Here is a 12,815-nt window from a genome sequence, read left to right as displayed (position 1 = left end):
TAGAACAAGCTACCAGTTCTTCTAAGAGCAGGGGCGCACCTGTCAACCCTAAACAGAATTCTCTTTAAGTCTAATCTCTCCCAAGATAACCTCCCCTCCGAACAACTTAAATTGCCTTCTTTACACTTACTTTACACTTATTCTACTTGTACTATTGTTCAAATAGTTTTGAACAGACACAGCAATGAATGTGTAGACCAGGGTTTCCTGCTTTGCTGTGACGAATGTTCCTCACTTCCAAATCACTGTTGATAAAAACGACGGGTAAATAATTGAACGTAAAAAAAAACTGTGTGGTGTGGCAGCGCTGACCGATCACACCTAAAGAAGTAAAAAAAAAAAAAACAGCCTTCAAACGGGAGCGTTTTTGTTTGTTTGTTTTAATAAAGATCATCCTCTGTCAATCATTTATAAAATAGGCATTAAAAACTTTTTTTTTTCTTTCTAAATTTAGATATTTACATATAAACATATGGCTGTGCAAAATGTACAAGTTATTGGCAAGATAGCATATCGTCTCGTTTGACACATTTCTACATATGAAAAATAAGACATTTTCTTAATTCGAAGGTGTCACGTGATAAATCTACAATAGCAAACAGTATTTACAGTAGTAAAATTTACAAATAAACTTTCTTTAAAAAAAAAAAATGAAAAAGGCCAAAATCTATTCATACATCAAAGCATTCGGAATATAAAAACTTAGAAAGTGGGTACATTCATCTGATTGACTCGTGTTCCAAGGAAAAACAACAACAACAACAACAACAACAACAAAAAAGGGTTATGCATCAAGTGCAGTTCTCACTCATCATACACCCATGTGACCTCCATTACTCATAAATATAAAAAACGTGAACGTACGAAGATAAACGACTACAATCGGTAACATTATTGGGATTCGGGTCTACGGATTCTTTTTCAGCGTTTGCACTGCGGCGCATTAACTCTTTTTCGAATGACGACGTTCCACTTTGTGTTTTTCCCCTCAAACTAGATACATTTTTTTTTCAGGCCTTTTTTTCTGAGGGAACATCCTGCCCAAATGTATTTCAGCTAAAAAAAAGAAAAAAAAGAAAAATGACTTGGATATAGTCGCAATGGTTCATCTGAAAACGATGCTCACTGGGATTGAGATGGAGTTTTGTTTTACTGGTGTTTAATGTTGTATAGTAAATTAAAAAAAATAAATAAAAAAAGGATTACTGGCATGAATGTAAAGTATTTGAAGTCTGTGTAGTAAATGTGGTACAGTCTAAATAAAACTCCCAGCGTATATCCTGATGGTGATGGCTCCAATGCCGCCTGAAAACAACATGTGACATATAAGTAACTTATCTTTTTGGCTCCAATTAAGAAAAGACAAGCAAAAGATAGGAGATGAAAAAAAAAAAAGAACAATAAAGCACTAATCAAATAACTCCATAGACAACTGTCGGACAGCTGAATCAAAACATTCAAACGCATATATGGCTTAACTTGTTAAGAAGGCAACGCAACGGGCGACTTGACATTAGTTTTCATAAAACAATCCACAGGCACTAATAAAACACAGTATAAACGTGTGATAAATTAAAATCTCTGAAGAGACTGGCTGCTATGAGCTTCTAGTGCGCAGCATGAGGCAGTACATGAGTCGAGTGTAGTTGGGTGCGACCGGTCTCTGAGGAGCAAACCGAGGCGGGAGGCACAACGAAATTAAGACCGACATCCGCTCCGTCTCCGAGCAGAATATGCAAAAAGGCCCGTGCTCGGTGAGGCTTTTAAGAGCCCACGTCTCTTCCTCTGTGTTTCAGATAATTCTCTTCCTACAGCGGAGGCGTCATGATTCAGCAGATCAAAAAAAAAAAAAAAAGGATCATCAGCAAGGGTCCGAGACGGCGGTCAACCGCTTCCTTAAAAGCCACCGAGGGAGAGCAGTCATTTCAGTTCACGCACTATTTGAGGAAGCCTTTATAGAGCAGCTGTGAGCGACTGGTCTCCTTCTCATTCTCCAGGCAGAAGAGCAGGTCCCGGAGGTTGACTCTGGTAATGCGGTGTCGCATAAACTGTCTGGAGCCCGTTCCACTGGAGCCTCCGGGTTGGGAGGGGCCAGACCCTGAGGCCTGGCGGACGAAACAGAGCGAATACACAATGTTTGTTCCTTAATGGACTTCTTTAACCAGTCTGAAATAAATATGTGCAGGTTCCCCCACATTCCTCACCTCTGCACTCGCACCCCGAACAGGAGAATCCACTTTCCGTTTTTTCCTGGGGCCAATTGCTGCAAGCGCTGTTAGGTTGGCTTCTCTCTGCCTGATCTGAGCCAACTCCAGCTGCTGCATCTGGAATACACACAATTAACACAAATTGGAATTGCAGTCGTCGTAAGGAGCATGCGGTCGCTTTATTTTACACGCACTTACCTCTTTGGCCTTCTGTTTAAGGCGGAGTTGCTCTGGGTCTTCTTGCCGCGACCGAGACTGCAGTAAAGGACATTTTAACATTTACGAGATGGATATGTTCAGTTCATTAATAGACTGTTTTATTCATTCCTTGGCTCATAGTTTGCAAGTCTGTTGGCTCGAGGCAATGTATATTAATGACACTGATCTGAGATTCTTCACTCCATCCTCCTTCATGCAATTACAACAGTGTGTAGGATTCTTACTGCAAATTCTACTATCCTTCTTTGACTAACACGAGGTCACTCCTTCAGGGACTTCAAACTCAAATTCTTGATTTCGTATAAATCTTTTTGTCATGCTAGTAATTTGCAGAGGGTGGCTTAGGAAATACAAGTCAAACTGCAGCAGGACTTCTTTTAATGAGAAATTTCCTGTGAAAAAGACATTTCCACATCGCGTGGTCGTTCAGAGTCGCGGAAAGAAAACAGCGTTTGTTTTACAACACACATCGACACATTTCAATTCTAGACCTTTACAGGCCAGACACTACCCAAGAAGGTGAAGAAGAGAACATAGAACATATCTTTTGAGTAGTTCTGGGGCGCTTGTATATGATAAATACCCCAATAAAACACGCCAACCTGCCCAGGGCCTCATAGGCTAAGCAGATATCTGCAGATATTCCTTTAACTCCTAAACCTGCTGATTAATTGCTTCTTTTTTTCTAAATCTGAGCCCCTCCTTTGGCTTTAGCTTGAGTAATAAAGAAAAGGTTTGAGGCGGAACGAAACATCTTACGAGTGGTTGATTGAACAAGGTGTAGTCTCGTTACCTTGGCAGCCTTCAAGAGGATCTCTCGCTCCTGCTCCTCCTTCCTTTGCTTCTCCATCTGATCCAGCTGCTCAAAGAATTTGAGTTGAGCTCGCGCGTCGCTCACCTGCTCGTACCGCTCGTCCTCCTGAAGGTGGCGGGAAGCCAGACGGCGTCCGGAAAGACAGAAAGACAGCGCCTTCAGAACAGGGTGAACAGGTCAAGTGTCCCAACAAACTGCCGTAATCCGCTGTCACCTTGAAAGCTACGTTCCTCTGCTGCGCCACTTGCGACACCTTTTCCAAGATGTTCTGCAGTCGCTGCTGCGTGGCGTGAGAAATGAAGCCGATCACATCTGTGCCCAGCTCACTCACGCCGAACTTCTTGCCTGTAACAACAACGGCGTAATGAATCGACCTACCGCCACGGCTCGCCGCACACTTTCTCACGCGTTCTCTCACCAATCTCCAGAGCTAACTGAGTGAGCGACGGGGCGGAGAGGAAGGCCTCGTCCTTACAGGAACGAGTCACCATGCCGACAAGCTCGGAGTTGGTTGCCAAGATCCGGGCGCTCTCCTCAGACAAGTTGACCCCCGCCATGGAGGCCACGTCGTTAATGTCATCGTCATCCCTGCGTCAAATTAAAAGGCAAACGGGGAGACGCAGAGAGAAACCCAGTCAGTATCGTCAGTTTTTTCTTGTGTGCGTTTACACAGAATAATCAGAACTCATCCGAATATTTCACAAAAATAAAAAGAAGGAACGCAAAGACGTCAATAACAGAAGGAGAGAATAACTCTTAGGATATTAAATTAACGCTAACATCAATGAAAAACAGATATCTACCTTATAATTTAATCTGTGATCGACTGTAAGACACAGAACTACAGATACAACCCAACTGTCAGCGCAGCAATATTTAAACCGATTTAAAGTGATCAGTTCAGGTGAAATAGCCGAACGGCGGTGGAAACATTTCCTACAGCCACTAAGAATTCAAACATTTAACTTCAGTGATCCCTAATGGCAGCGTGAAAAGCATGCTTAATGAAGAACTGCACTCAATGATTCAGTACTGAGGTACTGACACTGAGGAAATCTGAATGTGCCACTGACTTGAAAGATCCTCCTGCTTCCCTCAGCTTGTTCTTCTGAGCATCGGAGAGAGAAGCCTGACTGAGTACTTGAACGCCTCGGACCCCCGGAGCAAACGTCTGCCTCACAGCTGAGACTAAAAGTCAAAGACATGAACGCATGCTCACATTTTAGCAGCTTAGTGACAAGAAATAATAGCAGCAATAAGAATAATACAGCGGTGACGTTTGTGTACACATCTGTTGAGCCCACACCTGCTGGTAGCTGTTTGACCACCTGTGGCTGACCCACAATGATCCGGCTCTGAGTTGGTCCTCTTACGGTTACCATGGGAGACTGAGCCAGCGTCACCTGCGGCCTCACCCCGCTCCCCTGCTGCTGCACAATCTGCACATTCAGAGACCAAGGACACCGATAAAAGCACAAGCTAGAATCGAAGTGGAAACTCAAATGCAAAGGTTTTTTTTTTTTTTTGTGTGCATCTATACTAAAATTACCAGTCCGGGTTTACTGTGAGGCGTCTGAGTGAGGCTGATGACTGTGGCTTTGGTGGCGGCGGTGCCCGTGGCGGCGGTGGAGAGGGGCGGTCGCAGCACCACAGCAGTGAGGGCTGTGGAGGCCGTCGCAGCAGGCTGGGCGTTTGGCTGAGGCAGCAGGCTCTGCTGGATGAAGGCCTCAGAGTCTGGGGTCATCTGGCGCAGTGCCGGGAGGCTTCTCTGCAGGCAGAGAAAACGCTAGCAGCTCTTTGGGAAAATTGGTGCAATTTCTACCCTCAACTATTGTCACGTATCGTTTGTGTTACTTCTTAATCTTTATCTATTTTACATCAAATATGACGCATGCCTACGGGGGAAAACATTGTACAAGACACTCGTAATGATGGCGACAAGACACCAATCCCCACAGCTTAATTATCAAACAGGGAACGCTTGAATGCTTTTTAAGGGTTATTTTGTACTTAAACTGATTTAACGATGTACTTAGAAGGGGAGGGGGGGGTTACTGGTTAAATATGCAACACGCTCAAACAACTCCACTCTCCGCAGCACCTTCCAATCTCAGATTTTTGATTTCCCAGTGATATGAATATGTTCTAAAGAAAAGAAAGGAAAACCAAATGCAAACATCCATGACCAAGACTGACTGATCAAATGACTCAAGCAGTTATCCAAAATGTCTTGGCGTGACCTCCCTCTCAGAGTTACAGCGCGGCGTGTCGGCCCTTTTCTCACAGCAGTCAGGACACACTGGTGCAGAAAAAAAGAGACAACTTCATTTAGCTGCTGCCGCTAAGTCTCGATTTCCACAGACCAAACGAGAGCAGCTCAGAGCCACACCAGCGTCCTTACACACAGCACGCCGCTGTCACTCGCTCTTCTCACGATCCTTTCCGCTCTCGACTCACTCCAGCCGGCGGCAAAATGCAGCCTTACTTTAAAATAAGCCTCCCTCCGAGTGAGCTTTGGTGTTGACATTGCCAGGAACATTCGAGACACGTTACCCATAACTGAGATGTGTCAAACTGCACAGTTCTATTGTGACTTATCTTAATTCATTCCCGTTTTAATTATCGTTTTGCAAGCCAACCAAATCTAAGGAGGCTGCTTCAAACGACCTCCGGTTCGGAAAGAGTTGGGAAACGCTGTGTGAAACGCGAATAAAAACAGAAAGAATTGCTTTCAAAGTCAGATAGAAACACCGTCTTATTCACAATGGAGCGCAGCTCAAACGTTGACAATGAGACTTTTGTACCGTTTCGTGAAAAATATCAAAGCGTCTCGACTTTGCCAGAAGCAACAAGTCTCTAAAAGTTGGAACGGGGCCAACAAACGGCAGGAAAAGGAAAAGTGAGGCACGAAGCAGAAACAGAGGGACAACCATCCATTCATTCATTCCTTCATTCGATAATCTGAGGTCGGCTTGCGGAGTTGACCACCAACGTTGTTGCTTGCCTGCTTTCAGGTCAAACACCCCCTTCTCTGACAGCGTGGGAATGTTCCTCTGGAGCTGACAGCTGTTACATCTGGAATGGCAGGATTCACTGCTGGCAGCTGTGTGCAGGTTTCAGAGCAACGTGTGCTGCTACCCAGATGACATCTTTTTCAGGGAAGGCCTTAAATAGTTCAGCAAGACAAACCTGAGCCACGTTCTGCATCCTTTACAAAAGCGGTCCTTCGAAGTAAAAGCATCCAGGCGCGGTCCACACCTCAAGCCATCATGAAATGCAAAATACGACCCAAGATTGCCCCGCCTCAGAAAAGAATGGGACAACATTCCCCTCCCAAAGGTCCGACAGCTGGTCTAACAGATGTTTGCAGACTGTTAAAAGACTTCTTATGACCTGCTGTGAATGACACGGTCGGTTTATGAAATGAGCAAATCACCGCATTCTGGTTTTCTGAATTTTTATGCGCGGAGCAGACTTTTAAGAATAAGGCACAGCTGGCAGCTCACTGGAAATGATGCAACGGGCTCGCCGTGAGGTTACATGGTAGTTTTTTTGTTGCCCTTTCTTTTTGGAGCCCGTTTTAATGAACCAGATCATCAGGACCCTTGTCAATATAAGAAAGAGTGAAAATATTGATCTGTAGATTAACTAAGGGGCTTTATATCAAGATGAGGGAGCTGTAATTTATTTCTTGGCATCGATCGTACCTGCTGTAGTATCGTAAAACGCTTTGCAATAGTTAAATCACAAGAACTACAGCTTCCTGTCAGTGAGACTTATGTGCAGACACTCGTCCCTTTTGTACACAGCTAAGTTGTGTGGAAAACTAAACGGTAATCCATCCACAAGCGGCCACATCAGCGCCATAGATCCAAAAAAAAAAAAAAAAAAGAAGCTGTTTTGTAGTAGCAAGAATCAGACAAATGCTCAAGAACACTTTCAGTTAAAGCTGCACATCTCCTGGGTTCAAACACAGGCAGCGTCAAACCGGGAAAAGAAGGTTTAGAATTCGACGAACTGCATCTGATGAGAGCACACCGCCGATTTGTAAACATGAGGAGGGGAAAATTCAGCTTTGAAATTGTCTGGCACAAGAAGCATTGCTTTGAAAGAGGGAATAAAGGATCCTACTTGAATATCTGAACATTTTGGCGTGCAGTCAGTTAAAAAACTGCTCTAAAACTCCAAAAACAAAAACAAATCCAAAGTATGCTTTAAAAGCATCACAAAAAGCTGTGGGTACATTTTAAACATGCCCCGTGTACAAGAGAGCACTAAACATGACTGTAATTCTACATGAGAGCCTTCATGAAGAGCTGAGACTCTGGCTGACTACAAAAAGCCAGATATGATCCAGAAGGAGCAACACAGTGCAGACGTAGTAAGACCCAGAACTAAGTGGTTTAAAGTCATTTGAATAACTGGTCAGCAGCAGGGAATGTACTGTACTCAGGTAGTTTCGAATGAAACGCTGATTGAATATGTAATACGCCCATACTTTCACACAGCTGAACTCACCTTAAGGAAAGGTACAAGGTACGGTTGAGGTGAAGAGCTCAGCTCCCTGTACAACCTACTGGTAAAATCTTCGGGCTCTAGCTTTCCCTCCTGTCAAAAGAAAAAGAAAAAGGATAAAGGGGATGACGTAAAGAGACAAAAGCCATAAAAGAGAGCAGCGATGCGATGCGATGAGAGGAAAGTACCAGCAGGCTCTTGACCAGCTCCTTGACATTCGCCGTGGTCTCCGATGACTGTTTTCCGTTGGACGCCAGCTTGATGAGCGTAGACAGAAAGTTTCGACACTTTTTCACATTCTCCAGCGTTTCCTACACGCACAAAAATAGTCCGCGGTTAACTTTCTCGACAGAGTGGACAGACGACAGCGTTCAAAGTTGGAACTCGTCCCTTACAGCGGAGATCGGCGTTGGAGTGACATGCGTCCCCGTGGGCCCCACCCTCTGGGCTACTGCCGCCGCCGCAGGCTGAACCGTGGCGGGCGTCCCGAGCGGCTGTCCCGTGGCAGTTCCTCCCAGCATGATGGTGTTCTGCACGAGATGAAGGAAAATCAAAGAGTAGAAGCTTTGCTGGGTGTCCGGTTTCGGGGCACGGAACACTGAACATTAATAACAATGTAATACATGACTGTTTCCTTAATTCTATTATTTTTTTACAAGACATTGACACAGACACCCCGAGGCATAAAACATACGCTCTATGGACCCCATCAGTTCTTATCTTCCAGTGCAAATAACAAGCTAGAAAACAAAAATCTGAAAATCTAATGAAGTTTAGAAAGAAATTCTTGACCGCCAAGGGAATCTCCATGACAACCTGTACATGTGCAACTCTCCAGCATGTCAAGAGAAGGAAATCGGTCCTAAAAGATCGAACAGAAATGCGTTAAAAACCGTACTCCTTTCTGCCAGAGTGGTGAAAAGAAGTATTAAGAGTCTCATTCCATCCCCAGCCCACGGACAGATGCTGACTCCCTGAGGTGTGATGGGTCGTAGTGTAAAATATAACCACCAAACACACAGACTGAACACAAACGTTTTGGGACCGATTTGACCAGCGCACTGGAGAATAGAATCAGTTGGAAATCATAACCGAGGCAAATGTCTTGTAAGCAATCTGTGAGCCGACTGTGTGAGCTCAAAAAACATTTTTTAAAAATTATATAAATAAAAACGATACGAGATTGTGGCCTCGGGTTAAAAACAAATTGGATTTAAGAAAAAGGGAACGCATTCAGGGATGGCTTTTACTGTCGTCAGCACTGGTTTTTTTATGTCTTGGTGAACGCAGGCGAGAACGGATGGGACGAATCATTATGACTAAGATGATGATGATGATGATGTCACGGGGCTTTCTGAGTCACAGCAATGGCTGGTACAACCCTTTCTGCAGCTGCTCCACGATATCCCATCTTCAGCATTAGTGAAAACATCTCTCATATTTGCAGCTGCATTGGAACATGCGTAATAGATTTCTGCTGGGCCTCAGCTGGTAGCATCGGTGCTCCCAACACAACATTTAGGACTCAGCCTAAATTAACTCATCGGCCACAAGCGACTCATTTCCTAGTAAGACATCAGCTCGAATTCAGGTTTTTTTTTCCCCTCCCGCAACAATAAAAAGTGATTAATTGAGCAGCCCGATTTGTTGATTCCTGCCCTGGAAATGCTGCTGGCAGACCTGTGGCACTTGATTGGTACATCTGTTTTGACACATCCAATCCAAACGCTCTTCTTAAGTGTTTTTGGATTATAGTTTATAGTCGAATCAGCAAATTTTTCCATTTTTCCTGCAAATGGAAATGACGCGTGGCGTTCCTTCCTTTTCCTTAACCACGTGAAGTGCGGGGTTAGGATTGTGATGGACAGCTGTTTACTAACCAGGCACAGGTCGACGCTGACCTCCGCCTCCAGAGAAATGGTCTCTATATACAGCTAAATGGTTGCAATCCGGAGTAGGACATAAAGACTGGGTGGTTTGGTTGAACCCGGTCGTTCTCTTAAGCTTTTTGTTGTCGCCGCAGACAACCTGACACATTTTAATGGCATTTTGGACTTTTATCATTTCAAACACTGCTCAGAGCATTAAGCATCCCAGAAGACTTTGTGCCAGTTACCTGCAGCACAGGAGGCCTCTGCAGCGTGGTGGTGGCCGTCACCGTGCTCTGGATTGGGGGGACTTGCTTAATAATGGTGGCGGGGGTAACCGGACGAGTCAGAGCTGATGCACCGGGAGTCTGCAGGGACAGATGTAGACAGGTAAGGAGATGTTATCGTGCGTGAAGTGTTGAAGTAGATGATGAAGTAGTGCAACTTATAGCAGCTGGGATTCCAACCGGGAGCCCACAGAATGTTTTGTTCGAGAAGATATTCTTCAAAACACATCAGTATCAACATGTGATAGGTTGTCTACTTTCAATAAAACAGGGTTTAAATATGTGTGAAAGACTAGATTTATAAGATTTTTCAAAAGAAATCCTTTTAAAGGCTCGTGATCGATGTAACTGCTACAAAAGACGTATTGGACTGTTCGGTTACCACCAACGACTGAATCTGGTCACAGTCTGTGTTCATTCTGATCAAAAAGGTGTAAAACACAGCTGTGTATGAGAGTGCATGAGAGGAATGAGTCCCATGTTCTGTGTGTGCCCGTGCTCAGGCCTCCAGGAGACCTGTACCTGTAGGGAAGTGATCTGGACAGGTGGAGTGCTGGCGGGGGCTGCGGGTCGTGGTGTCATGGCGCTTTGCGACTGCGACTGAGCTTGCATCTGAGCCAAGGTCTGCTGGTGAATCATCAGCAGCTGCCCACTATCACTGCGGACCAAGACCATGCCTGCACGTGGCAAATGCCCCCCCCCCGGGGGGTTAACATGTCAGAGTCACTGCTTTTCACGTCCTCATCAGCAGATAGAAAGCTTTATGCACGTGTGGAGTTTCTGACGCCACACACTCACCTGCAGTCCCAGGGAAGCCTACAGATTTCCATCCAGGCGAAAAGTAAAATAATAAAATAAGTCCGACCGAAATAAGCCACAAACACGTTAATAGCAAAGGGAAACATTTCAAGCTACAACGCGAGTGGAGCTTTTATCCCGTCACCGGAGCAGGGGTGGTGCAGCCAGCCCACCAAGCCGGTGACTCAAGTGCATTTACTTCCAGAGAGGCTGAATAGGAGTAATAAGCAAGGAAAGCTGGCATTCTTTCTTTTCAAAGTTGCAAATGGACTCAAGCTATCAAATGACACGGCTAAATTGCATTTGTCCTATGAATCCAATGGTTGTGGCTCATTTTGGTCAGACCATACACTCTCTGGATGGAATAGACGAAGAAGAGAACATTTCTGCACATCCAAATAATCTCATCTTTCTAACTTCCGCCGCCATAAACCTATATTAGTCCCTCAATTAATCAATCTTGATTTAACTGTTCACATTGGCACAGTTTAACACACACTCACACACCGGAGAAAGGAAGTTAACAGCTGTTGAAAGGAGAACTGAACGCAATTGTCTCAGACAAGACAAAGAAACAGGAATCAATAGATTGCAACAAAATGCTACTCTGATATAATCTAGTTGGAATAAGTTGGCTTTTTATCTGTTCTGCTGTTAGAACCTTGTCCATCTCTAATCTCATGTTTGAGGCCTCAAAAGACAATCAATTACATGTCATCTCTGCTTACTACAAAGTGTCTGAAACTATCTTCTGCCTACATGGCAGCAGCCACTCTTTGGCCACTCTCAGGTTAAAAACCTTACAGTTAATTTACCTGGAGGGAGCTGAATGTTCTGGACATTTGTGGCGTTTTGTTGAGGCTGAGCGAGCCGGGGAGCCAACACCTGTGTGGCAATAGCTCGTACTCCACCAGCAGGAGTGGCAGCGATTGTTGAAGGTACTGAAGTCCTGATGTTTTGCAAAACAGTCGGACTCCTCACCGTCGTCCCCGTCGCCACACTTGATGTCACGACGTGCGCGCCTGTTATCATCACAGTTTTAGTGGAGTCAGTCTTGCTGACAAGAGAGCCAGTCGTGCTGGTAACACTGACAGGCGACGACGAGGTTAAAACAGTGATCGGATTGACTGGGCTTTGAGAGGTGTTGGTGGAAGTTTGCATAGGTGGCCTCACAAGCGTGACTGTGGGGACCGTTTTCACTGAGGGCTGAGACGCAATCACGGACGAGGTCGCAGCATTTTGAGCACTCAGAGTAGTTCGAATAATAGTGCTCGGGGCTGCGCCTTCTTTAGTCACAGAAACAGGTCCGTTGACGAGAGTGACAGCGGGCTGAGAGCTGTCAGCTGATCCGCCTCCGGGGATGTGACAGTTCACCACCGCGGCGCTTCCATTCAAAGTTTGAGCACCGCTGGATCCGTGTTTCTCAAATCCAGGTGTTGCATTCGGTACAACCACAACAACTCCACTCGCTGTGACCGGCTTCGACTGACTCTGAGCGGCCGCCGTGCTCTGTTCAGTCGCCGGGGTGATCCCAGCTGCTCCATCCATGCTCGAACCGGGGGACCCCGCACTGTTACTGACACCTCCTTGAACTCCTGCCCCTACAGCAGCGGAAACATGTGAAAACAAGGGGAGTGTCGAACAACTGTCCGAGTTGCATTAGTTACGGGAAAATGACAAGTGAAATCAAGTTATAGCCGCAATTACTAGAACAACGTGACCAAAATGAGCTACTGTTAGCTAACAGAAGTGCGCAGCTATCTTACCTGCTTTAGCAAGCTCTTGTTGTGAAAGTCCCATTTTGCTGCCCTGAACATTGAAATTACTGCCTACAGATGAAATGCCGACGTGATTTGACGCAAACTGAATCTTAGCCGTTGAGTTCACGTGACTTGCCCCTCTTACCTTAGAGTCCAGAGATCCGACTAGATCACTTACTACTTTTTCGTCTACCTCTCTGTTTATGAAAACATCATCCAACAAATCGGAGCCCGCCGCCATCTTTTCCTTGCTACGCTCGTCTTTTAGACGCATGCGCCGATTGGATGAAACTTCCATGACGCAGCCGCAACAGGCGTTGTGATTGGTTCCTGCAAGAAAATAAAGT

The 12,815-nt window shown here is 45.3% G+C and overlaps 1 protein-coding gene across 2 annotated transcripts; it reads right to left on the bottom strand.

The window, feature by feature from the left end:
* Positions 1–363: 363 nt before the first annotated feature.
* Positions 364–12,806, bottom strand: LOC140271480 (transcription initiation factor TFIID subunit 4-like). 2 transcript variants are annotated; one of them, XM_072366721.1, is made up of 16 exons: positions 12,475–12,806; positions 11,524–12,309; positions 10,433–10,587; positions 9,872–9,991; positions 8,151–8,285; positions 7,944–8,066; positions 7,759–7,848; positions 4,790–5,008; positions 4,547–4,679; positions 4,314–4,428; positions 3,659–3,828; positions 3,455–3,585; positions 3,220–3,345; positions 2,406–2,462; positions 2,205–2,324; positions 364–2,105 (listed from the first exon to the last, which is right to left on the bottom strand). In XM_072366721.1, exons 1-16 carry the CDS (start codon positions 12,764–12,766, stop codon positions 1,938–1,940), a joined length of 2,940 nt encoding a protein of 979 aa, XP_072222822.1. In that variant the 5' UTR covers positions 12,767–12,806; the 3' UTR covers positions 364–1,937. The 2 variants fall into 2 exon arrangements, with proteins under 2 accessions (XP_072222822.1, XP_072222823.1); XM_072366722.1 differs by having other exon boundaries at positions 11,524–12,353; positions 12,475–12,566.
* Between the last annotated feature and the right edge of the window lie 9 nt (positions 12,807–12,815).

The sequence above is a fragment of the Leuresthes tenuis genome, unplaced genomic scaffold (genome assembly GCF_036924035.1).
Source record: "Leuresthes tenuis unplaced genomic scaffold, fLeuTen1.0.hap1 SCAF_16, whole genome shotgun sequence".
Taxonomy (NCBI): domain Eukaryota; kingdom Metazoa; phylum Chordata; class Actinopteri; order Atheriniformes; family Atherinopsidae; genus Leuresthes; species Leuresthes tenuis.
The sequence above is the reverse complement of the archived record's forward strand: the minus strand, read 5'-3'. Positions and strand labels throughout refer to the sequence as shown.